Here is a 26323-nt window from a genome sequence, read left to right on the forward strand (position 1 = left end):
ATCAACTCTGGGGGTGCAGTGCCCAGTACAGTGCCTGCCACAGTCTCTTGTGTTGATTTGAACTGATTGGTACAGAGAGGCAGAGGAGGATGGAAAGAGGGTAGGGCAAAGCCCTGCCTGTCTATGGCCGTGGGGACAGGGACATTCAGCCTGGGGAAGCTCCACGGGCTGAAATGGTGAGTGTCGGGCTGTGGTGCTCTAGGGAGCCTCCTTGGAAAGAGATGAGTGAGACTGGAAATAAGACTTGTGGCTGCAGCAACAAAAGGAGTGAAAGGAGGCAGAAACACAGGCAGTGGCTGGCGGGTCACCCGGAGGGCCTGGGTGGGAGGGTGTCCCAGCATCCTCCTCCTGAGGTTCCAGCCCCATCCTGAAGCACAGGGCCATATTCTAGAATGCAAGACCCACATCCAAACTGGAGGACCCTCCGGGGATGCTGCACACGATGGGAGCTTATAACAGGTTTCCTAAATGGAACAGATCCTGACCTACGTGTGGACAAATCCCTCATTTGAGCTGACAGAAGGGTGGAGTTTGTCAAAAAGAGCTTTTCAGAAATATGAAAAAAGAAAGCCCCCAGAGAAAACACAACAGCCCAGAAAGCCAGGCTGGAGTTACCCCAAGGAGAGGACTCTAGGCTCCCCTAAAGGTAACTCCGGCCTGGCTTCCTAGGCACAGGAAGGGCCCCGCCCACTGTGCCTCAATCTTGTGGAGACACCAGATCCCAGCCAAGGGTGCCCCTACAGATCCTTTTTGTGCTTGTCTCCTTCCTCCCCACTGCCCTTGGCAGGTGCCCCCTGGTCTCTCCCTAGGACATCAATCTAGTCTGAATGCTGGGAGACCCTCCGAGCCACAGAGGCTGAGCTCCCCTTGGGCCACTGCCCCAGAAGGCATGGTACTCTGGGGTGGTGGTACCTGCCCTCCCCTGCCTCCACCACCAACACTTCCGCTCCTCCTGTTTCAAAGCTGGGCCAGTGGCCAGAGGGAGAGCCTGTGCCAGCTAGGGAACATCCCACACCCTATGGGGTGGAGACCTCAGCCCTCCACAGGCCTTTATTCAGAAACATGAGCCACAGGGGAAGTCCGGTGCTGAGCCCCCTGTGCCACTGAGGCATTAAACATGACAAGAGTGTGGCTCTGAACACTGCCCGGGCCACTGGGCCAGCCCTCTCACTGTCACTCAGAGATGGCCCTGCCTGTCCTCTGTGGAGTGACTGTTACACTGTCAATACCTGCTTTCCCCGAATCTCACCCCAAACAGGAGGGAGCTAAGTCATACGGTTTTAGCCCCTGGACCATTCCTCCCTCCTGCAGAGGTGCTTCTAGTGTGGCGCTGGCCCAGGCTTGGAATTGGACTACCTGATTTGAATTGTGGCTCTGCCTCTTATTAGCTGTGTGACCATGGGCCAATTACTTATCCCCGTGCTTCAGTTGCCTCATCTGTAAGGTGGGAATAACAGTGACACCTTGGAGAGCTCCATCACGGGTTACATGGGGACGGTGTGTGGAAAGTGCCTGCTTCCTTGCCATGGTGGATTCCTTCCACCAATTCAGCTCCCTGATGGGAATTTCTCAGCTGTTGAATATTCATAAAACCTGGAACACCCCCCACCCAAGCCAGCCCACCTCACTGCCTGGAAGGCTTGCAAACTGCCCCCATGCAGAGCTGACATCTGATTTCACAGCCTGGTCTACCAGCCTTGGGCTGCTGCTGGAACACTGGTTCCCACCACATAGCCAAGGCCCTGGAACACCCCTCCCTAGAGGGATGGGAGATGAGGCCAGCAGGCAGAGGCTGACACGCTATCCGTATTGACTCCTGAGTCCCCCAGGGTGCCAGGCAGGAATGCCTGAGTAATGTCTGCAGTCAAATACAGGCTGTGGCACTCCTCTCCTAACCTGAGGCCAGGGCCTGGGCAGCTCTGAGTCACCACACGCCTCTCTGACTCTCTCCAACCTCCCTTAGCCTCCCAAAGGCCAGAGTCATGGGTATGGAGCTCCGGCCAGGTGCGGGAGCTCCTGCTCTCCCTCCGCTGGGTCCCAAGAGATGGACACATGGCCAAGGGGCAGCAAGGGAAGGGAGGGGCCAGCCAGGGAACTCACGAAGATGATGGCGGGAGAGACGAAGCGCCAGCAGATCTGAAAGAAGAGGGGCGGTGGGAAGCCCAGCATCATCTGGATGTCCTGGAAGTAGTTCCGGTGCCCTGGAGAGAGGAGGGGTCAGCAGGTCCACAGGACAGAGTGGGCGGGCCAGGGGCCGGGTCACGGGAGGCCGGAGGCTCAAGTGCTCACCATAGATGTACATGATGGCCACACACATGATGCAGGAGATGACCACCAAAGAGAAGCTGGCCGCATAGTTGTCCATCAGCAGCAGCCAGTAGATGCCTGCCTGGGGAACAGTGGGCGGCTGTGGGAGGCGCCTGCAGCCTGGGCTCCCCCATCCTTCCCTGCATATCCTGGCAACTCTGAGCCAGCCCTTCCCTTACTCAGCTCTTACCTGGCTGGTGAGGGGGATGCCCAGCAGGAAGCCAGCCACAGCCACACCCAAGGTCACATAGGTCTTTTTCCGCAGGATCCACTCATTCCCCACCTCATCCACAATGGCTGTGACCAGCGTCTCCAGGAGGCAGAACTGCAGGATGTGGCTGTCAGATGGGGGACCTGCCCGTTGTTCCTGTCCCCTCCCTTCCCCAAGCCTCCGGTCCACGTCCTGCACCTCATACCTGAGTGCCCAGCCCCAGCAGGATGAGCATGAAGAAGAAGAGCAGAGACCACAGCGGGGAGATGGGAAGTAGTGTGAGGGCCTCAGGGTAAGCCACGAAGGCCAGGCCGGGGCCGTGGTCTGCCACGCGGGACACATCCACGCCCAGGTGACTGGCCATGAAGCCGAGGATGGAGAAGATGACGAAGCCCGCATAGACGCTGGTGGCACAGTTGGTGATGCTGATGATGACGCTGTCCCTGATGGGGAGGAAAAGAGAGTTTAGCTTCCCTGTCCCCAATTTGGGCCAAGGGAGACATGGAGACAGGGAAAGTTCTAGGAACAAGGGCACCCCCAACTATTTTTTGGGGGGTGGGAGACAGGGTCTCACTCTGTTGCCCAGGCTGGAATGCAATGGTGCTATCACAGGTCACTGTAGCCTTGACCTCTTGGTCTCAAGCAATCCTCCCACCTCAGCCTCCTAAGTAGCTGGGACTACAGGTGTGTGCCACCATGCCCAGCTAATTTTCTTTTATGTTTTATAAAGAAAGATGGGGTCTCACTATGTTGCCCAGGCCTGTCTTGAATTCCTGGGCTCAAGTGATCCTCCCGCCTTGGCCTCTCAAAGTGCTGGGATTATGGCATGAAGCACTGAGCCTGGCCCCCAACTCCTTTTCTGGTCTGTTCTGGGCATTTTTAAGTGAGCCTGAGCTGCCTGAGTCCTCACAGACCCCTGGGACATCACATCACTGTCCCCATCTCTCTTCTCTCTCTTGCCTAAGCCTCTCTCCCCATTCTCCAACAACTTTATCCAGAACCAGTATTCCCAGAACCTCAAGATCAGGAGGGGAAAGGAGGCCTGGTGGGCCCATGGCTGCACTGGAGCTGGGATCAGGCTGCAGAGAGGGCAGGGAGGGGGCAGCCTCAGCCCGGCAGGGAGCACTCACCGGTAACAGTTATTGTGGAACTTGTTGTAGGAAGCCATGGTGATGAGGCCTCCCCACGCGCAGCCCAGTGAGTAGAAGATCTGGGAGGCGGCATCACCCCACACCTGCAGGGAGGGGCCGGCGGGTGAGGAGCTGTGGGCAGAGGCAGGCACCTCCCCGGCCCTTCCCCAACCCGCTTCTGGTTTCCGGTTTCCTTCACTTCTCACCTTGGCCTCCAGGATCTTGTCCCACTGTGGGGTTAGGTAGTACATGATGCCGGTGAAGGCTCCCTCCAGGGTCACTCCGCGGACAAACAGAATGGTCAGCACCACGTAGGGGAACGTGGCTGTGAAGTACACCACCTGGCACAAGAGGGCTCCATGGACTCTTCCGGGCTCTCCCCTCCCCTGGGCACCACCACCCTGGCTCCCTAATCACCACCAGCCCCCAGTCCCTCTCCCGCTCTGCAGTCCCTTCAGCATCCCCTCCCTGCAACACACACATGACCCAGGTAGGGGTCAGGATCTTTCTGGGTGGGCACAGACCCTGCTGGGGGAAGGGTACTTGCTTTCCCTGAAGACTTGACCCCTCGGATGAGGCAGAGGAAGACGACCACCCAGGAGACACCGAGGCAGCCAAGGAGGGGCAGCCGCACCTCCCCAAAGTTCCCGATGTCGTCTGACAGCTTCAGCACGTACAGCCTGGGAAGGGGAGACTCTGTTACGGATGGCCAGCCCCCGCTGCCCAGCAACAAATTCCCAAGGCTCAGGGCCCACCTGGGCCATACCCTCCTTTGTCATGAGGTCCCGGCAGCCACCTTGTGTGACATGGGAGCTACTTCGGGGGCCCAGCCCTGGCCGGCCCATCCCCCTCCACCTGCTGCAGCCCTTGGGGAGCCCGACACAGTCCACTGCTCTGCAGCCTTTCCCAGGCCCTTCAAGGGCTCCTGGAGGCCACACCCCAGGCTTGGGTGGTCTTCCCAGTCTCCGGCTGGGCTCAGCCCAGGTCCTTGTTTGCATGTTTCTCCCTTCAGGAATGCCTTTTCCTCATCCTGTCAGGTGTCCCCTCCTCCAGGAAGCCACCAGTGAGCATCTCACCTGCACCAATCAGCTCTATCTCTGATAAACTGAGGGAGGCAGTGGAATGCTCAGTAAAGACTGGACCCTGGCCAGGTGTGGTGGCTTGTGCCTGTAATCCCTGCGCTCTGTGGAGGTCAAGGCGGGCAGATCACCTGAGGTCAGGTGGGTCCTCCAGGAAGCCACCAGTGAGCATTTTATGTGCACCAATTAGCTCTATCTCTGATAAACTGAGGGCGGCAGTGGGCAGTGGAATGCTCAGTAAAGACTGCACCCTAGCCGGGTGTGGTGGCTCACGCCTGTAATCCCAGCACTTTGGGAGGCTGTGGTGCCTCAGCCTCTCAAAGTGCTGGGATTACAGGCGTGAGCCACCACACCTGGCCTATATTATTTTTGACTGCATGTATACAGCATTACAATGTTAGGGACTGAAGAGTTTAAAAGGCTAGCCTGGAAACCAAATGATGAATTCTAGCTTTATTTTTATGGCACCATATTCTGTTTTTTGTTTGGTTTTGGTTTTGGAGCACATGCTTTTGAGATCAAATAGCCAAAGGACATTTGGAACCCAACATATTTACAAGTGGCCTCTTGACACATGACATCTCCAGAATTATTCTGCATTGCTTTAAAAACGTCTCCACATGACATATCTTATTTTCCCAGCCAGGTGGTAAGCTCCTTGAGAACAGGACCCTCAGGAACAGGTCCCACAGGGGCTATGGTTGTGCTGCCTGAGCTCCTATCAGCAGTCTTAGTGATTTAGGTTGCATTATCTCATTTTGTCTTTAAAACCAGATAGGTATCATGACCACCCAATTTCATGGACAAATGACTGTGAACGACCTCCCAAGGCCACAGCTAATAAGTGGGACAGCCAGGATTTGAGAGGGGTCTGTGTGACTCCAGAGCTGCCATGAAGACCCTGGGGGACAGGATCTGGGCCCCACAGGGACGGCAGAGGTGAGAAGGCCTTGTCATATGTTTAGGGCCCAGTAGCAAGTGTCAGAGCAGCACAGAGGACTGGAAGGCAAGATTGTGAAGAGGGTGGCGAGGGAGAGGAGGACTCTGAGTGACAAGGTTGAGTGGGTGAGAGGCAGACATGGGCTCAGAAATCTACCCTTTGAGCTTCTCTCACTTAGAGTCTCTTCATCTGACTTTTGATTCGCTTCCCTCATTTGTAAAATGGCGATTTTAAAAATCCCTACACAAGCTACCTAACAGGGTTTTTGTGGCACTCCAGTGAGATGGCGCAGCTGTCCAAAGGGTTGTTGGAAAGTGTGGACTAAACACCTGCACAGCCGCCCCCACCTAATTCACCGCGGCACACCCAGCAACAGCAGCACCAGAGGGGCGCAACGCACGCAGATTCTGACAGCAACTGCTGCCTACCTCCTTAACCTCTAAACGGCAGTCTCTGAATCTGAAAATATGAATACTAATATCTACTTAGATAATATGCCTGGCACGTAGTAGGTGATCAACAATAAGGGTGCTTCCTTTCTTCCCTTGCTGAAGCCAGCCTGGGTTGCTCTCCTCAGGGCCATTTCCCTGACTCTCCAGGAGAGGGCAGCAGGGAGCCATCCTGCTGAGAAGGTGTCCTGCATGGGACAGTGGCCAGTTAGGCAGGCCTGGCTCCAGCCCGCACTGGGGAGTAGAGTGCAGCGGCTCCACCAGCCAGATTTCTTTGAAGGCTCTTCTCCTCTGATTTTACTGGATAAAATCTCTAGAGCTTTGCCCTGGGTGGGCCCAGGGCTGGGAATCTCTGAGTCGGTCCCTGGGACAACCACCACTGGAGCATCCGGGGGTGGGGGTGCACAAGGCTTTGTGTTTCTGGGAGCTTCCAGGAAGGTTCATCACCCCAGACTAGATCAAGTTGCCCAGTCCACATCATGCCTCAAATGTAGTAAAATGCCTCACTCGGCAGTATCTGCTTGTTCTCCCGTCAGACAGCAGCTCTGTGAGGACAGTGTCTTCCTCCCCACCCTCTCTCCCCTCTGAGAACAGTACCCAGTACCTAGTAGGTGCTCAATAAATCAGCTGGGCATGGTGGCTCACGCCTGTAACCCCAGCACTTTGGGAAGCCAGGGTGGGTGGATCACCTGAGGTCAGGAGTTCGAGACTAGCCCGGCCAACATGTCGAAACCCTGTCTCTACTAGAAACACAAAAACAAGCCAGGCATCGTGGCAGGTGCTTGTAATCCCAGCTACTAGGGAGGCTGAGGCAGGAGAATCGCTTAAACCTGGGAGGCGGAGGTTGCAATGAGCTGGGATCGCGCCACTGCACTCTAGCCTGGCCAACAGAGTGAGACTCTGTCTCAAAAAAAAAAAAAAAAAAAAAAAAAAAATCTGTCCATTCAGTTCCAGGTGTTTTTAAAAAAGAAAATAAATGTTAGGATGTTAAAAATTTAAAAATAAAAGAGAAATGACCTGTCTGGTGACTGAGTGCTTGAGTCTGCCCATGCCTCTCTGGGGGACAGCAGCTGTGTTCGCTATGCTCTGGGTCCTTGAGAATAGTGGCCCCATCTTACCTGTCTTTGAGTGTCTGCAGCCCAGCACAGAGGTTGGCACAGGGAAACTGGGTCCTTCAGGGTCAGAGCACTCGGGCCTGGGCTTAGAGGACCTGTGGTGACTTGCGGTATCCTCGGACCCTCGTGCATTTCAGTCATGGCTTTCCATTACATGTGGAGAAAGCCTCAAACCCTTAGCCTGGCATAGGAGGCCCTGTGTTATATGATGCCTGCTGGCCTCTTCTGTCTTATCACTCAGCATCCCACCTGCTTCCAACCCCAGCTCCAGTTTGCCTCCTGCCCCTCTGCTCACCTGCTCATGTGGCTCCCAATCTCTCTATTTTCCTCTCTCCCTTCTCTGGGAAGCCCTGACTGCCTGGTCTTGCCCCATCCCCTTAGCACCAAGCACTACCCCTTTGTGTCCCCATGACACCCCTGCACACACCTGGACCGAGGCACCTGCCCTACTGTGATTAGCGATCTGTCTCCCCACTACCCTGTGAGCTCCTCAGGACAGGGGCTCTGGGCCGTTCATACCCACCGTGGGGACACAGGGCCTGGCAGAGCAGAGGCGTGAATGTTGTGGAATGAGTGGTGGAGGCCTGCCAGCATGCCCCCAAAGCTCTATGCCCAGGGGTTCCCCAGCAAGACACGGGGAATTTCCAACTAGTGGGTGGAGGGCACAGCAGGATGGCCTAAGACTCTGGTCTCTTCGTCGCCTCTAAACAAAATGTGCCACGATGTCTTGATCACAGCACCCCCGGCTCAGAGACCTTCCATGGCGTCTTTTGTTCTGCATCATCAAGTCTAAGCCTAATCCTGGCAAGTTCTTTATGAAAGCAGTACCACTTCCTAGGCCACCTGAAGCCCATGCATTCTCCCCACACCTGTTACTCTCGTCAGAGCAGGCTCTCTCCAGCCTTGGGGCCAGCCTCTGCTCATCGGAGACAGGGCCTTTACCCACACTCTTATGCTCCCCAGGATCTGCCCCTGCTTTCCTGAGTCTCCTCTGAAGGCTGGTTTGCTGGATTTCTGACGGCCTTCCTCACGGCTGCTCTGTAAACATCCTGCAACTCAACATCCATCTTCCATTGCTTTCCTTCTTTCTTTTTTTTTTTTTTTTTTTTTGAGATGGGGTCTAACTCTGTTGCCCAGGCTGAAATGCAGTGGAGCGATCTCAGCTCACTGCAAGCTCTACCTCCCGGGTTCACGCCATTCTCCCGCACCTGCCACCACGCCCGGCTAATTTTTTTTCTTTGTTTGTATTTTTAGTAGAGACAGGGTTTCACCGTGTTAGCCAGGATGGTCTCAATCTCCTGACCTCGTGATCTGCCCATCTCGGCCTCCCAAATTGCTGGGATTACAGGTGTGAGCCACCGCGCCCAGCCTCCATTTTCCATTGCTTTCTGTACATCAGGCTCTTCTCCTAAACCTCTTCACTCACCTCTACCCTCTCCCAGCCCAGCAGGGAGCTGAACCTGCAGCAGGCACCCGACTTTGTCTTCAGATGGCTGCCCAGTGGGGACAGGGTCGCCACCCCAGGTCCCACGGGTGCCTCACCTCCAGTACTCCTCGCTGGGGCTGGTCCTCTGGAGGCTGTGGTTGAGCAGGTGGGAGAGGTTGCTGGGCAAGGTGGCTGGCCGAGAGCCATTGGTGAGGTTGGAGGCGTCCAGCACACCAGCACAGTCACGCGTGTTCCAGGGGTTATTGCAGTAAGCCCAGGGCAGCACGTGCGTCATGGACGAGAAGAAGTAGTAGAAGGCAATGCAGATGACCACGTTGTAGTAGATACCGATGTAGGTGGACACCACCATCATACCATAGCCCACGCCTGCAGGAGGGGAGGGGCAGGGGGGAGGAGCCTCACGCATCCAGCAGGAGGAGGTAAGGTTAATAATTTCTTTTTTTCTTTTCTTTTTTATTTGGGGGGGGACGGAGTCTTGCTCTGTCGCCCACGCTCTGTCACCCAGACTGGAGTGCAGTGGCGCAATCTTGGCTCACTGCAAGCTCCACTTCCCGGGTTCACGCCATTCTCCTGCCTCGGCCTCCCGAGTAGCTGGGACTACAGGCGCCCACCACCACACTGGGCTAATTTTTTTGTATTTTTAGTAGAGATGGGGTTTCACTGTGTTAGCCAGGACGGTCTCGATCTCCTGACCTTGTGATCCACCTGCCTTGGCCTCCCAAAGTGCTGGGATTACAGGCGTGAGCCACCGAACCCGGCGTGGTTTTTTTTTGTTGCTTTTTTTTGTTTTTTTTGTTTTTTTTGAGACAGAGTTTTTTATTTTCTTGCCCAGGCTGGAGTGCAATGGCGCGATCTCAGCTCACTGCAACCTCCGCCTCCCGGGTAGCTGGGATCAAGTGATTCTCCTGCCTCAGCCTCCCGAGTAGCTGGGATTATAGGCATGCGCCACCACAACCGGCTAATTTCGTATTTTTAGTAGAGATGGGGTTTCTTTTTTTTTCCTTTTTTTTTTTTTTTTTGAGATGAAGTCTCCCTCTGTCACCCAGGCTGGAGTGCAGAGGCACGATCTCGGCTCACTACAAGCTCCGCCTCCCGGGTTCACGCCATTCTCCCGCCTCAGCCTCCTGAGTAGCTGGGACTGCAGGCGCCCGCCACCAGGCAGGGCTAATTTTGTTTTTGTATTTTTAGTAGAGACAGGGTTTCACCGTGTTAGCCAGTATGGTCTCGATCTCCTAACCTTGTGATCCGCCCGCCTCGGGCTCCCAAAGTGCTGGGATTACAGGCATGAGCCACCACCACCACGCCAGGCCAAGATGGGGTTTCTCCATGTTGGTCAGGCTGGTCTCAAACTCCTGACCTCAGGTGATCCGCCTATCTCGGCCTCCCAAAGTGCTGGGATTACAGGCGTGAGCCACTGTGCCCGGCCCAAGGTTAATAATCTCTAAGGTCCCAAGGGGCAGGCTGAGATGGAGGGCCATAGGAAGGCCAGGTCAAGGTCTTGGTAGGGGTAAGTTGGCCAGGGGGCCAAAGGAGTTTTGTGTGTACACGTGGTAGGAGGGGAGGGTGGCGGCCAAGTAAACATGGGTCCCAGGATGCATCCCAGGGCTTAGGCCATTGATGTGGGGCTTGGGGTCAGCATCAGGGCTCTACAGAGGTCAGCCGTGTTTGTACAGATGGGCGAGTTGGCACGGCCCTCAGAGGCCGTTGTGTGTGTGTGTGTGTGTGAGCGAGGGCCCCGCCCAGGCCTCACCTTTGAACATGGGGCTGATCCTCCAGACCCCCAGGCAACCCTGGCTCGCAAACTGGCCGAAGGAGAGCTCCATGAAGAAGAGAGGGATCCCGCAGAAGATGAGCATGATGAAGTAGGGGAACATGAAGGCGCCTGGTAGGCAGGGAGAGGTCTGGCTCAGGAGTGGGCTTGGAGGGATCTTACCCTGGGCTTCCTGCTCAGAACTCAACAGCAAAACCTTCGTGATTGGGTAGGACCCAGGGAGGAGTGTGCCAGGCTTGAGCAGGAGCCTGGGCTGAGGCACACCACCCCCAGCCTGTCTTTGAACTTGACAGAGGCTCTCAGGAAGTCTGCTCAGAGTGGAATCCAGGCCCCAGAGCCTCCATACTTGGGTGGGATTTGATGGTTTAACCAAGCGATTTCACAAGCATAAGTTGCTGAGATCCTCAAATACCCTGAACCATTTAGGGGGGCTGCTGAACCCCAGGGAATAGAACAGGGAGCCTTGAGTGGGGGTTAGGTCCTTTCTTGCCTCTCCTCACCTCAAAGGGGGCCAACTGGTAGGGCCAGGCCCGAACAACAGACTGCCAGGGTCTGGGGTGGCCTGCCTTAGGCAAAGGGTGCCTAAGCCAGGGATGGGGGCAAAGGAGGCCAAGGCCGGAGGCCAGCCTTTATCTGGAGTGGGTCTGTGCCAGGGAGAGGGTGGCCCAGGCCCTAGTGGGTGGGCTCTACCCAAGTGGGTGGTCCCTGCCCTGTGCCCGCTGGGTACCTCCCCCGTTGCGATAGCAGAGGTATGGGAAGCGCCAGACATTGCCCAGGCCCACGGCATAGCCCACGCTCGTCAGTACAAACTCGATCTGGTTGCCCCAGTTGCCCCGTTTGAGGTTCTGGTCCCTCTTGGTGGCCTCGCTGGGCACAGCACCATTCTGTGGGGACAGGAGAGAAGCTACCATCAGCAAGGCATTTGTGCTCCATGCCTGACCCTCTGGGCCTCCCCAGCAGGGAAACCGTGGACCCTCCAATACCCCTCCCCGGGCTTCCCCTCTGCTGGCAGGAGCTTCAGGCAGGCCTGGCAAGGAAGGAAGCAGAGAGTAGTGGCTGCCAGAGGGCACCAAGCAGAGCTTCCCTCACCAGCCCCACAGCACCCAGTGCCAGGTGCACAGCCCACCTGAGGAGCTGCTGCCAGCGTCTGGGAGGCGGGACACTGAAGAGGGAGCTAGGGCCAGGAGCCCCTAAGCCCCTCCAAAACCTCCCCTTGCACCTCTGGGTAAGGACCTGGGAGCAGCTGAGCCTCATACCAAGCAGCCAAGTCAGGCTGGGCACAAAGGGGCCTGTGTCCAGACAGCCCCCCCACCCGTTGCCTACCACATCACCAGGCTGAGCACGCTGCCCCTGGGCAGGCGACAGCGGAGGAGGGGAGGCTAGACCCCTCCCCCGGCTGAAGGCTTCTTCCTGGGGGCACAGAGTGGGCAGGGCTGGGAGGAAATGGGGGAGCAGCTGAGCCGGGCCAGACCTGGGGAGGGCATTCTGGGACTCTAGGTGGGAGGGTCCGGGGAGCTAGCTATACTGCCCATGACTGGGGAGGAGCCCTGGGGAGCTGACCTGGGCCATGGCTAGGGAGTGCTGGGCCATGAGTTGGGGAAGGAGACCAGAGTTGTAGGCCTCATGCCAGACTTTGAGGGCAGACTCTGCTAGGGAAATGGAAGGAGTGGCTCTGGAAAAGTGCGGCAGGAAGAAGGATCTCTGAACAGGGAGAAGCGTCACCTGCAGGGGAGGGGGCCGAAGGTCAGGAGAAGCAGATGCGGGGATTTGCCCCAGGGAAGAATGTGGGGCCTGCAGGACTGGGCTGGTGGCCTGGGCCTCACTGAGGATAGCCCCTTGTGAAACCCCAGGCCCAAAAGCTGGAACTGGCTCTGCAAGTCCCTTGGTTAAAGAAGTCCCTTAATAAGTGCCATGCTCCTTCCACCTCCCTCTCACAGTGAGCAGGAAATTAACCAGAACCCGAGGGCCCCAAGGGGTCTCACTAGGGAGACAGGGGCTCAGTGTCACCAACAGAAACACAGAGACCTTAATGCCAGAGACAGCCTCCCAGAGCTGGGCTATTCCCCTGAGAGAAACAGACAGACCCGGCATCAGAGATGGAGCCCCGTAGCCTCAGAGAGATGCCAATGATGTCACATTGACCCTCCACTTGAAAGAGACATATTCAAGGACAGCAGTCACTCTGGCCAATAAGCAAGGCAGCCTGGTGCAGGTGAAATGCTATCACACCCTGATGCTGATGAACAAACACAGACGGGACGAATGGTCTCCCTGGGCCCCAAGTGCCTTGGATAGGCCAGGTGGGAATGCGGGCAAAGGAGGCACCAAGACCTGATGGGTGGGCACTGCAGCACAGACACCTTTGTGGGCAGCCACCCTGTGCACCCAATCCAGCATCGATCCTGGCGTGATGTGACCCTCACACACTCCACAGAGGGCAGGGGCGCAGTGCCAGGGACCATGGGTTTCCTTCAGGCAGCACCCAGAACAAATCGGTGGCTGAACAAGCCTTCTTTCATTCATTCGTTGATTCATTCATGCAATGGCAGATTTATTGACACCGGCTATGTGCCAGGCACTGTGCCAGGAAGTGGGACTTCAGCAGAGAGCTCCTACCCACTCGGAGATGGAAGTCCAGTGGGGGTGCAAGCCATTAATGAAATGTACACACCTATCATCTTTAGATGCGGCTTCAGTGTGACCATAGAGGGGATCATCTCAAAATCACAAGACTATGGAAGGAGGACAAGGCGGGAAAGCAGGACTGAGGTCAAGGAAGGCCTCCCTGATGAAGAGGCTTGAAGACATGCTTGGCCCTGGGAGAGGGTGGCCCCCGGCCTGAGTGTGCCTTCTGTGACATGCCCCTACAGAATCCTGCCTGAGCACGTCACCACCTCCTGGGGCCTTCACTGGGGCAGGTGTGGCAAGATCACAGAGTCAAGGGGCCATTTTTTGGAGGCTGTGAGGCCTGCTGGGGGTGGTTTCTCTGGTCCCAAACAAATGTCAGCCAAATAGGGCTCCTATATGTTGACCCTACAATGCCAGTTTTCTTCTGTCCCAGGGTTGTTTACTGAGGGCCACAATGCCTGATTGTGCCAGCAGCACAGTACACGGATGGGGTCACAGAGCAGCAGTTAGAGCTGTGAAAGGAACAACTGATGGTCCAAGATGGCCCCATGGGCAGGGGAAGGGCAAGGCCCTTTTCAGAGATCCAGGTTCCCAAGGCTTGAAGACCAAGGCCTGTCTCCTGTTCCCAGCAGGATGAGGGACAGATGCCCCATACCCCCCGACCAAATGGGACCACATTTGGATCCCTGAAGTCTGCTCCTTCCCTGGCATGGGAGGGTACGGGGAAGGTGGTGATGCTTCCAGCCACGTGCCACAGACAGCCGCCTGCCTGAGCCCTCAAGAGCCAGCCGCTGCCCCGTTAATGAGCCGTGTGCTAACCAGCTCAGCCGTGCGGGCTGTAACCCAGGGAGGCCACAGCCCCCAGGACGGGGGCTGAACTGCGGTTGGCGATGGGGCTCTGGCAGGAAGTTCCTGACAACACTAAAGGTCTGCTATGTGCAGAGGATCCTTGCAGAAGCAGCACCCACTTCTGCTTGGGCCTGGGTCCCAGCACTGTGGTGTTCGACCACGGGAACCTGGCTCAGGCTTGGCCTCTGACTTCAACTCCAGGGCTGTCTATGTTCAGGTGGCTTGGCTGGGGAGGGCTGAGCTCTCAGCGGAGGACAGAGCAAGCCTACCTTTCTCCAAGCAAACTGCAGGAAAGACCCTCCAAAAAAAATCCAGGCACTTTCTGGGTGCTCTAGTTCCCTTCCTCGTCCAGATCTTCTCTGGGGACCACTCCCTGACTTCCCTCCTGAGCAGCTAAATCTTTTTCAATACTGTATGGCTTTTTTTTTTTTTTCCTCCCTTCTTGCATAATCTTTCCTATTCTAAGCTTCTAGTTTTTCTTGATCTGCTGGGTGGACGGCTGTGTCACTGATATGAACTGTCCCTGCAGTGGTCATCAGTTGAGGTGCCCATGGAAAGATCCCTTTGTGCTCACAATTTGACCCAGACTGGCTGCCTGTCTGCCTGAGCCAGCTCAGCCCCATGGATGGGCTCTGCTCCAGGCTTCTCCTACCCCCCACTACTGTCACCACCATCTGCGCCCCTCTGCTCACCCTCACTCACTTGCTCACATCTCAGTGGGGAATTAAACCATAGCAGCGTGGTTCCCTCTGGCTTGGCCCCCTCCTCTGCAGGCTCCCTAAACAGCCCCTACGTACCCTGTCACCCTTCCTGGCAGCTCTGAGAGGCCACCGCCAGGACAAAGCAGCCTCTGCTTGCCACTGTCATGGGCCCAGCAGGTGGTCTCCAGGACAAGATTACCCTGCCCTGTCCCCAAGCTCTCCCAGCCATGGAAGGAATGGAGGCTTTCCTTCTATGGTGGGGTGGGGTAAGCTGGCGCGCACACACACACACACACACACACACAGCCTTCAGATGTTCCCTTACCCTTAGAACCAGTCATCGAGACAGCAGTGTCCACCCTGGCACAAGGACTTATGATCTTGCTTGGTTTAACAGCCTCCCGCCCCGACCCTGCCTAGCTGGGAGAGCCACACTGAGCAAAGTCACTTACATAAGTCCTTTACACAGCCCTCTGCTTGGCTGATTTACTGCTCTGGCTGAGCCCCTGGAATTAAGGCTGCTCAGCTCTGAGGGCAGAATCCAGATCTCCCACTCTGCCCTGGGCTTGGCCGAGGTAGGACACCGGTGCAGGCAAGAGCCCTGGTGCTCTAGGGCCCACTCCTCCAGCACAGACCTGGGCAAGTCACTTCCAGTCTTAGTATCTCAGCATCGCTATCTATGAAAGCAGGGGACGGACTAGATAAACTCACTATCAGACAAGATCGGGTGCTTTCAGGATGGCATGGCCATAGACTAGATAACCTCACTATCAATCGATCTGCCAGATTCCCAGGCCAGACAGCCTCAGCAGCTACTCATATTCCATAGCTCTCCCTCACCTGGAATTTTGCTACTTCTGACTTTCCCTTGTACATTCCATTAGTTCCCACTAGCTTTCCAGATTACAAAAAAAAAAAAAAAAAAAAAAAGTTTGCCCTTTTCTTTCTGATTATAAAAGCTTTATAAGCTATCACAAAAAAGTTAGAAAATAGAGAAAAAGGTAAAGAGGAAATGCAGTGGCAAAGCCCACTCCCAGAGCGAACCAGGGCCAGTCTGAGGATGCACTCCCGCCTTTTGCTCTTGCACAGACTCAGAGCCCAGCTCTCCACCCTGGACGGTGACTCTGCTCTGGTGTGAGCCTCCCGCCTCCCAGATCAGTGCCCAGTGAATATTTTTGTGAATTGTGAGCTTCCCCCTCCGGCTTTGGGTGGACACTGAGGAACCCTGGAGCTGCCCTGGCTGGGCGGGCCCCTCTGCAACCCAGCAGGCTTTGTGTTTAGGACTCTCCAGCCCCAGGGTTTGCTCATGGGATGAAGTCCCATCCAAGACAAACTTCATGGAGGAGAATGGGCAAGACCTCACATCCCAGACTGACTTTGAGCCCAATCAGATCGCTGGCAACTTTCTCTAAGCCCCACTGGGGAATGTAGACAGAACAGCCATTACAGTAAATTGTGGCTGCCTCGGAAGACCCCACGACCTCCTTCCTGCCAGGCATCCCTCGGTGTTTGTTCTCTCCCATCAGTCCGGGGCCCAGGCTGGCCCACAGGTAGCACCTACCCTGAAATGACAGAATCTTCTGTCCTTCACCTACATGGCACTGAGTAGGGGCAGAGAGACCCAGCTGCAGCTCTGATCTCTGGCCTCAGTAACCTGGATACGGGAGAGTCTGGGGCTGGGGCTGGAGGGGCAGAACATGGGAACATCTCCCCCGGGCCAAGCAGTCCCCAGTGGCCATTAGTGCCTCCTGCCTCAAGGAAAACCTCAGAGCCATCTGTGGGCACCTCTCAGGACTCCAGGTGCCTTGAGTCCAGGCCTTCATATAGCAGGTGAGAGAGACAAGAATACACCTTGTGCTTATCCATTGCAGAGCCCTGACTGGCAGCAAGGGACCTGCCAATATTGTGGGCAGCAGACAGATGACTGGCACCCCCAGGCATGCTGGGCTCCACTCCAGGAGGCCCTGGGGAGAGTGATGGAGGATCCCGGGTGGGCCCTAGACAGCTCCTCGCTTCCCACCCCAGACAAGCCCAGCAGGGAAGACTGGAGGCAATGGCCCCGTCCTGCGCTGTAGCGGCTGGGGGCGGCGTCTGCCCTCACCGACTGGCAGCAGGCAGGCACTCTGGGAAGTGGCTTTGGTTCTTGACCCTAGCAGTCCTGAGATTTGAGGGCAGCCCTGCGTACTGCTCCTCCCAGACCCATCCCACATCGCCTCAGAGGACATTCCCTCTTTTGCCTTCTGAAGGTCAAGTCGGGATGTCCTACAGGGGAGAAGGGTAGCTTTTGAGTCTCCTCACCCTCGCTGCCATCCGCTGACATCTCCACCCGTCGCCAGCGTCCAGGGGTGAGGACACACCGGCTCCCAGCCCATGCGGGCACTTGCCCTGGACCCTGGAAAATGTTCTGTGGGGTCTTTCTCTTTCCAGCTGATACTCTTGCCCCATCCCCTTCCCCCACCCTTCACCACTGAAACCATGTACCACGTTTCCCTGCCCCCTCACCCACTCTCCCCATAGGAGTAACTGCCGTGGCACAGACAATGAGGCTGTATTGATTAGTACAATTCCTGGGCACCTCCGGCCCGTCTCCCCGGGAGCTAGGACAATGCAGCTTTGATACACAGAGCAGATTCTCAGCAGGTCCTTGGGCTGGGGGAGCCCTCACACCCCCACTCTCCTCCCCCTCGCCCCCGCCACACAGCTAACTCTTCCTGCACTCCTTTGCACAGTTGCAACTTTCTGGGTCACTTTGGCTGGTGTCTGTCTCGCTTGCTGGCTGTGCCTGCCCCTCCCTGGCACGGACCACTCGGCCCCTCTCCCCACCCGCAGCCCAGCCTCTCAGCCTGCCTGGCACCAAAGAGGGGGCTCAACCTCCTGGAAGGTGACTGACCTGTCCTGGGGAAGAGGGGGCCACAGGTCCATGAGCCACAGCCATCCCGGGGCGAGCGATCGCAGCCCGCGTGTCTCCGCCGCTCATTCACACCTCTGCCAGCTCCAGGGCGACACTGACGCATCCCCTGCCTCTCTCACTGCTGGGCTGGGCAGCGTCAATTACTTTCACCTCATCTCCTCCCTAAGCTCTGCCTACCCCCTCCCCTGGCCCTGCCCCTCCGGCCAGTCCCCATGCAGCCCAGCACGGGTGCTCCGGAGCTGGAGAGTGGGGTGTGTGGGGTTTGTTCTGTTTTTCCCTTGTTCCCAGCAAGTAACTGGAACAAAACACACACACACACACACACACACACACACACACACACACACACACCACAGAGTCGGGCAGAGCGGGCGAGAGGGTGGCTCACTCCCCCCACAGAGCTGACCAGACACTGTCTGAGCCCACAGGCTGGGCTCCTGGTAGGGTAGTTGGGTGTCTGATGAGTGATGGGGTCTGCCCTGTTGGGCCCTGGATGATGACTGGCAGCAGGATGGAAGGCACAGTTCACAGGGCACCACCAGAGCAGCTCAGGCTCCTCGGAGGGGTGCAGGCTGGGAGAAACCAAGGCCTAGGGCTGCTAGGGCTGTACCTGACCCCCCGCCCCACCAGAGATGGGGACTCCCAACATGCCAGGATGATGGGGTGTCTTCCTAGGAGAATGTGACTGACCATGCAAGAAAGCCCTGGCCTAGTGAACCACGCTCTGTCACCTGTCTGAACAAAGATGGCGTTAGCCAAGGGGGCAGTCATCCCAGAGTCCAGACAAAGGGGGGCTGTGGAATAAGAACCCGTGAGGATTTGCACCGTGATGCCCAGAAGCTGAGGTGCTAGTCTGGGAGTGTGTGCAGCGTGGGCTGGTAGGTTCAGTGGTGTCGTCACCATGACTGCAGTCACCATGACTGTGGTGGGATGCCACTCAGACCCATCCAGTCCCTTTCTCTGAGGCCACACACACTGGCCAGTCTCCTGCTGACCCCAAGATACCGCAGACCAGTGGCTCAGAAGGTGGGCATATGTGTTCCAGTGCTGGGAAGGTGTCAGGCCCTCTGGAAACTGGTCAGTCAGCAGAAGGCTTGGCTTATCGTAGGACCTCAGGAAATATCAGTCAGATGGACACGTGCATGAATTCTGGTGTAAGAACAGCTTTCCTGTGAGTTTGGTGAGTGTGGCAACCCCATAGGGAATATAAGGAGTTTTGTCAAGCACAGGATGACATTAAAAATGAAAAAACAGGGCCGGATTCAGTGGCTCACGCCTGTAATCCCAGCACTTTGGAAGGCAGAAGAGGGCAGATCACAAGGTCAGGAGTTCGAGACCAACCTGACCAACATGGTGAGACCAACCCCGTCTCTACCAAAAATACAAAATTAGCTGGGCGTGATGGCACATGCCTGTAATGCCAGCTACTCAGGAGGCTGAGGCGGGAGAATCACTTGAACCCAGGAGGCAGAGGTTCCAGTGAGCCAAGATCGCGCCATTGCACTCCAGCCTGGGCAACAAGAGCAAAACTCCCTCTCAATAATAATAATAATAATAAATAAATAAATAAAAATAAAAAGATAGGCGGGGCACAGTGGCTTAGGCCTGTAATCTCATTGCTTTGGGAAGCCAAGGCAGGAGGGTCACTTGAGGTCAGGAGTTCATGACCAGCCTGGACAACATAGTGAGACCCTGTCTCTACAAAAAACTGGCCAGGTGTGGTGGTGTGTACCTATAGTCCCAGCGACTCAGGAGACTGAGAAGGGAGGATTGCTTGAGCCCACACGTTGGAAGCTGTAGTGAGCTATGATCACACCACTGCACTCCAAACTGGGTGACAAAGTGAGACCTTGTTTCAAAAAATTAATAAAAAATAAATTTTAAAATAAGATAAAAAGTCACAGGCTTTAGAGTTTGACAGTCCTGGGTTCAAACCCTAGCTCTGTCAGTTTCTCACCATATATAACCCTAGGCAAGTCCCTTAACATGTCGGATCTCTGTTTCTGCATCTCTAAAACGGGGATACCACTCGCCAATCACTGAACCTAGTGAGCAGTAGTAATAATGGTAACAGAAAACACATAGTAAGTGCTTGCTGTGGGCCAGGCACAGTCCTGGCTCAGCATACGTGGGACACTTGCTTCAGAGACAGCCCGTCACCCTGTGGGCACTCACCTAGTATGGTACAAGTTAACTTCCCATATGTTAACTCACTGGGTCCTCCCAGCTGTCCCATGAGGTAGGTCCATTATTATCTCCATGTTGGTTTGGGGAAGATGGGGACAGGCCTTGGCTCAAGCAAGTGTCCTAAGGATGGCCTCAGATCCTACTGACTCAGCTGCTCACTCAGCCAGCCTCATGTGCCTGGTCCCCAGACACACTCCCCTGACTTCCTGCAGGCGCAGACTGAGGGCCAAGGCGCTGGCTGGGCCACTGGCTCCAGGAAGGTCCAGTCACCCATGATGCCCAAATGCTCACTTCCACCCAGGGTGGGCTCTGGGCTCTGGCTGCCCTGGCCTGGGCCGGGTGCCCAGAACAGGCAGCCCTGGCTGGATGGCTTTCCCTGGCTCTGGCCATGGGGACAGGAGGCGGCAGCAGCCCAGCTGGGCCCTGGCCGTAATGAGACCTCATTAGCGAGATCCAGCTGCTCCAGCCCCACTTAGGAAGGCTGACTCCCCCAGCTCCCGCCTCTGACTTTTCCTAATAAGAGTGGGCCTGCTTCCAGAGGGGCAAGGAGGCTAGGGTCTTTGTTGTCCCCTGTGACTCTGGAGGGAAGGTCCCGCTGAGCTGGGACTGAGAAGTGCCAGGGATGGGGGAGGGCCGCAGGGCGGCTGTGTGGGAGGCCGGGCTACAGGCCTCCCTGAGTAGGTGGGCTACAGAGGAAGTGGGGAGGATGAGGGAGGGCAGGCCCCCTGACCTGAGAGGAAGCTGAAGAAGGCTGGGCCTTTTCCTCTGGATCTAGATACTGTCCATTTCACTGAGGAGCCGGTAGCTGCTAATCTAGGATCAGCGGAAGGTCATTGCTTAGGCTGTCCTGGCTAGAAGAGCACCTCCACTGTGCTAGGCCTTATCTAAGGAGAATGGCCACTGTGTGCCAATCCCTGAGCCGGGATAGCATTTACTGGGTGTCAAATCTTGTGCTGGAAGCACCTGCTGTGTGCGAGAACCTGCATCAGCAGAATGCCCACCATGTGCCATGTCCGATGCTGAGACAGCACTCATTGTGTGTCAGCCCCAGGTGAGGAGCCCCTATGGTGTGCTAGGTCCTGCACTAGGGGAGTACCTCAGGTATGCCGAATTCTGTGCCAGGTAAAGACCCAGTGTGTGCCCAGCTCTGAGCTGGGTGAGCACCCACTGCGTGCCTGGCAGTGTGCTAGACGAATGCCTACAGGGTGACAGGCTGTCTTCTAAGGGAGTGTCTAATGTGTGCCAAGTCTGCACTAGCTGAGCATTTGCCACATGCTAAGACTTGGGTTAGGTGAGTGCCCAGGCAGGGACAGGCCCTCTACCAAGGGAGTGTCCAAGGTGTGCCAAACCTTGTGCTTGGTGACCTCCCAGTAAGGCACCAAGCCTGCACTAGTTGAGCACTTGCTACATGCCAACACTTGGGCTGGGTGAGTCCCCACTATGTGCCAGGTCCTATGACGGATGCTATAGACAGGAGGTGCCCAAACCCTCAGGGCAAAACATACGAGAACAGGTCAGGGTGGGGCAGCCCCTGGCGGCCTGTGGTGCTTGCAAGTCCTCCTGGGATTTGGATGCTCTGGCACCCAGAGCCCTAATCCAAATGAGTCTGTTCCTGTTCATTGTGAGGCTTCCCAGTGGCAGAAACAATCAGCGTGCTCAGACATGAGAAGAGGTCAAGGAAGCCCGCCAAGGCCCGGACTGCCCAAGACTCTGCATGAGTGGGTAGTGGCACTAGGGAGGGGACTGAGGTAGCCAGCCTGGGAAATGGTGTGACATTGGTGGGTGAAGGATTAAAACTGAGCTAGTGGGGGCTCTCTTGCCTCCTGTCCTGGGTCCCTCTCCTCCAGCCCCTTGCCCTTTGAGACCTAGGTGGCCCTGCTCCACACGTGTACGAGGGCCTAGGTCTCCATGGAAGGACCACCCCACCCACCCCCTAGTGCCCCCAAGCATCCCAGCTGCTCCCAGGCTTGGAGGCACCCTGGCCAGCTGGGTTCTCGCACAGCCCTGTCCTAGGAGCTGCTGAGGCGTGAGGGAGGCAGCTGAGCTGGCCTGGCAGAGACCATCTGGGCTGGGAGTGAGGGAGGGACACGTGCAGCGGGCATGTGGGCCTGGGCACGTGCTGGTAAGCTGCTTGTTACCCATGGGGCACTGGCTGTAGCATCCAGCAGAAGCTCCAAGGATAACACAGGGTGTCTGCCGACACTGAAGAGACTTAGAGGGCCAGTGTCCTCACACCCAAACCTGGGTAAAGGGGGATAGAAGTGAGGATCCCGTGGTAGGGGCCAGTGCCTGCTCCATGCATGCCAGGGTACAAACAGAGCAGCAGAAGCCACAGAGAACTGTGATGGTCCAAGTGCATGGTTACACACACGCCCCTTAACATCCTCTTTTGATCTACCAGGGTATCCAAAGAAGAAGCCTGTCAGAATGATGCTTCCTTAGTTACTGGCCATAGGAAGACACGGAAGACACAAACGTGCTGACTGGGCTGCCTGTGTTAGCAGAGATGGGGTTCGGCTGGGACCAGCTGCCCTGTGCACCTCAGAGGCTGTGTCTAGAGACAAGCACTGAACGGAGGTGGCTTCAGTCCCAAACTGGAACCCAAGAATAGAGTGGAATAGTCCAAGGTCATCAGCAGAGCTGAAAAGGAAGCAGGAATAGAATCTCCAAGCAACCACTGGGGGTGCCCATGGGACGGATGCTATGAGCCTCAAACGCAGCAACAGTGGGCAAAAGCCAAAGGGCAGAGAGCGGGGAGGAGAGCGAGCCTCAGCTATCTTTAGGCACATCCTAGTGCTGGGAACAGGAGTCCCAAGGCAGCATTCCCATCCACAGACAGGCTGGCTGGGCCGACCGGCAGAGCACAGTCCGGGAAGCTCAGTTCAGGCAGGGACTCTGGGACACTGGGACCCATGCCCTCTGTGCTGCTCACATCTCTCCGCCTGCCTTCCTCCCAGTCCTTCCAAGTCACTCCAGAGAAAGAAGAGCAACCATGGAGGACTCAGAGGTTTCATGGGGCTCAGAATCTCCATGGTAGGAAGGGACAGGGCCACACCCCACTTCCCGTCACAAGCCCATGGCAATTCCAAGACCTCTCCAGGAAAGGTGGGGCCATGTTTGGGTTCTCAGATGGGATTCACCCCTAGCAAGTGTTCAGGTCATAAGACCTCCATCTGGGCCCATTTCTGAGCACCCAGATTTCAGGAATCTTAGGAATACTTTCAGGAGCTTGGTTCATTCAGACTTACTCCAATCAGTCAATCAGCAGGGGGCTAGACCAGAGGGATGGGGCCAGGGGTTGGATGCAGGAGGTTCAGAACAGGGCCAGATAGAAGATCCTGAGCTTGGAACAGAACCACCCGGTTCTCTCCCACAAACTGTTCTTTTTAAATTTTTTAAAATTTCTTTTCTTTCTTTTTTTTTTTTGAGACAGAGCCCTGCTCTATTGCCCAGGCTGGAGTGCAGTGGCACAATCTCGGCTCACTGTAGCTGGGATTACAGGTGCGTACCACCACATCTGGCTAATTTTTGTAGTAGAGACAAGGTTTCACCATGTTGGGCAGGTTGGTCTCAAACTCCTGACCTCAGATGATCCGCCTGCCTCAGCCTCCCAAAGTGCTGGGATTACAGGCGTGAGCCACCACGCCCAGGCCAAGTTGTTCTTTTAAACCAGGTACTTTGAGTCCCAGAAATCTTTGGTGAGAGACAGGGCTTGTTTGGGGAGGGCTCAGTAAAGACCCCAGGCCAGTGAATCTTTCATTAAATGAGAAAAGCAACACAGGAGATTGACAGGATGGGAGCTGCTGAGGGAGGGACTGTCCATGGTCAGTCCCTGGTCCCCACCCCCGGCAGCCATCCAGTCTAGCCTGTCCCCAGGGAAGATCTCAAGAGAAGGAAGACAACCATTGCCTCTGGGACAGGATTTGGCATCACTTTCCTGGTTCCTGCTTCTGGTGCTGACCTGGTCCCTCCATCAGCTAGTCTTGCTCCTTTACCTTTAAGAACCTCACCCAGGCCGGGCACGGTGGCTCACGCCTGTAATCCCAGCACTTTGGGAGGCCGAGGCGTGTGGATCACCTGAGGTCAGAAGTTTGAGACCAGCCTGGCCAACGTGGTGAAACACCGTCTCTACCAAAAATACAAAATGAGCCAGGCTTGGTGGCACATGCCTGTAATCCCAGCTACTCGGGAGGCTGAGGCATGAGAATTGCTTGAACCCGGGAGGGGGCAGAGGTTGCAGTGAGCCGAGATCACACCACTGCACTCTAGCCCAGGCACAGAGTGAGACTTGGTCTCAAAAAAATTTAAAAAATAGAAAGGATCTCACCCATCCCGCTGTGTCTCCTGGCCTCACCACTACCTCCCCTGTGCTCTAAGGTTGAGGGCAAAGAAAAGCCAGGACATGGGGAAAGGGTGGAGAGAGATTTTCTGAGAGTCCTCAGGAGAGCACTCAAAACAAAATGTTGTTACTTTTCAGACTGAGAAGGACCCAGAGAAGTGGAGAAAAACCAGGCAGGGTCTGAGGGAGGAGCCCTTGATCAGCACAGACGGAAGCCGCCTGCACAGCCCCAAGCTGCACTGTCCTCTCAGCACATGAGTGACCTCCTTCTGTCCGCAGCACCTCTGTGACAAGGATGGGGCGCACACCTCCTGCCTTCTGGCAGATCTTCGTGGGCTCTGTGGGCTTGGAGCCTGACACTCTCTGACCTGGTAGATGAGGGGCTACCTGCTCATGCTGGGGTCAGCTGGGAACTCAGGAGCCCTGGCAGTGCTGGCCTTCCTAAGCCTTCCTGTCATGGCAAGCAGCTGGCAGGAGGTCCTGGGGGCAGAGCTTGGGACTCCCCTTCCTCCCCACAGTCTGGCCTCTGTACTCACCAGCATCCCTTTGGCACCTTTTCCTACCATGGCGGCGGTGGGCTGGGGCTCTGGTGATGGGGACCACACTCACAGGCTCTGCTTCCAGCGCCTTTCAGGCCACAGACCTCAAGAGCTGTGGAGAGAGCAGAGGGTGAGGTGAAGACTTGGCCATGTGGCCCACAGGGCTCTCCAGACAGGTAGTGCAGAGCCACCCACCACCAGCCGGCCCAGGCCCTCTGCCAAGCCATGTCCGCATGCTGCTCCTTTCTTTCTGGAAGACCCTCAGATCCAGCTCCTTCCCAGTGCCCCCAACCTTTCCCCTGGATCTCTTGATCTCCAGGCTTCGTGTCCCAATGGGCAAAGGTCTATTTTTGACTCTCCAGATGCCCAATCCTGTAAAAGATAAAAAATGAATACCGAACTGGGATGGAGTCCAATTCCTTCATGGCCTGTGTGAATGGCTTCAGCCTTTCCCGGAGGGGAATCAGCTCCGGTCAGCACACTCTCCCCATCCTCACCCCAGCCAGGCAGCCAGGACGGCCCTTCCCCATCTGGGTGGCACCCAGTGTGGGCTCCAGGGCAGCTGGGCTTGTTGTCATGTCATTCACTTGGACCAAGCTCTGGGCCAGCCACACACCCCTGTGCAGCCACGCCTTCTTGCACTCCCAGCTGTCCCCTCCACAGCAGTTCACCAGGTGAAATTCTACAAATCCTCAGCACTGCACCGGGCTAAATGTCACCTCTTCTCTGCAGCCTTTTCTGACCCACTCTCTCAAAAGAATAAAAAAGTTGCTTCCTCTTTTCTGTTTTGTGCAAATCTCTACTAGTATTCTTATTTCGTATGACACTTATTTGCTTTTAAGTTCATCAACCATGAGTCAGTGAGTTCCCCGAGGGCTTGGGACTGTTTCTTTTGCCCTCTGTGCCCAGCACGTTGCACGGCACTGGGCTTACAAGAAGTGTTAGTTGAATTGAAATGGAGGGAAATAGCAAAGGCGGGACCTCTGGAATGAGGGATCCAGGCCAGCCCAGGATCTTGTGGGAAGCATCTGAGGGGCAAGGTGGGGCTGGCGAGCTGTGGGGCAGCAGCCACGTGGAAGGAGCAGCCCCATGGCAGTGCTGGTGCACACGGGCTTAATGTCAGATGGGATGGAAGAAAGGTTAGTTTTTGACAGGCCTCAGGAGAAATCCATCTTCAGAGAGCCTTAAAGAGTTGTCTCATTGCATTCCAGCCTGGGTGACAGAGCGAGGTTCGGTCTCAAAAAAAAAAAAAAAAAAAAAAAAGAGTTATCTTGGCCGGACGTGGTGGCTCACACCTGTAATCCCAGTACTTTAGGGGCTGATTACCTGAGCTCAGGAGTTCGAGACCATCCTGGCCAACATGGCGAAACCTGGTCTCTACTAAAATTACAAAAATTAGCTGGGCGTGGTGGCGGATGCCTGTAATCCCAGCTACTCGGGAGGCTGAGGCAGGAGAATCGCTGGAACCTGGGAGGCGGAGGTTGCAGTGAGCCGAGATCCCACCACCATTGTACTCCAGCCTGGGCGACAGCGGGACTCGGTCTCAGAAAAAAAAAAACAAAAAAAGAATTGTCTCATGGGAGGAAACCCCTCCTCAGGGCCTAGACCCAGGAAGGATTCGGCCCTGCCTCTCTCTGGAGCCTTTCCTGCCTTCCCAGGGAGTCTGTTCCCAAGGCTATTCTGGGCAACTCTGCCCTACCCACAGCCACCTGTCAAGGGT

General features: G+C 56.1%; 1 protein-coding gene across 11 annotated transcripts in view; it reads right to left on the minus strand.

The window, feature by feature from the left end:
* The window catches only part of SLC6A9 (solute carrier family 6 member 9), a 34465-nt gene that overhangs the window by 2170 nt on the left and 5972 nt on the right, over positions 1-26323 (minus strand). For 2 of the 11 annotated variants that reach the window (XM_025366332.1, XM_025366414.1), the window contains exons 2-12: positions 24601-24715; positions 11177-11333; positions 10429-10560; positions 8774-9044; positions 4196-4328; positions 3855-3989; positions 3649-3752; positions 2724-2961; positions 2498-2632; positions 2290-2389; positions 2101-2201 (exon numbers count right to left, since the gene is read on the minus strand). In XM_025366332.1, the coding sequence (XP_025222117.1) occupies positions 2101-2201; positions 2290-2389; positions 2498-2632; positions 2724-2961; positions 3649-3752; positions 3855-3989; positions 4196-4328; positions 8774-9044; positions 10429-10560; positions 11177-11333; positions 24601-24630 (1536 nt within the window). In that variant the 5' untranslated portion in view covers positions 24631-24715. Of the gene's footprint in view, positions 1-2100; positions 2202-2289; positions 2390-2497; positions 2633-2723; positions 2962-3648; positions 3753-3854; positions 3990-4195; positions 4329-8773; positions 9045-10428; positions 10561-11176; positions 11334-12009; positions 12172-14093; positions 14104-17517; positions 17814-24600; positions 24716-26323 lie in introns of those variants that run through there. The other 9 variants (XM_025366770.1, XM_025366687.1, XM_025366090.1 and 6 more) reach the window with 8 other exon arrangements.

Source organism: Theropithecus gelada, chromosome 1, assembly GCF_003255815.1.
Source record: "Theropithecus gelada isolate Dixy chromosome 1, Tgel_1.0, whole genome shotgun sequence".
NCBI lineage: Eukaryota > Metazoa > Chordata > Mammalia > Primates > Cercopithecidae > Theropithecus > Theropithecus gelada.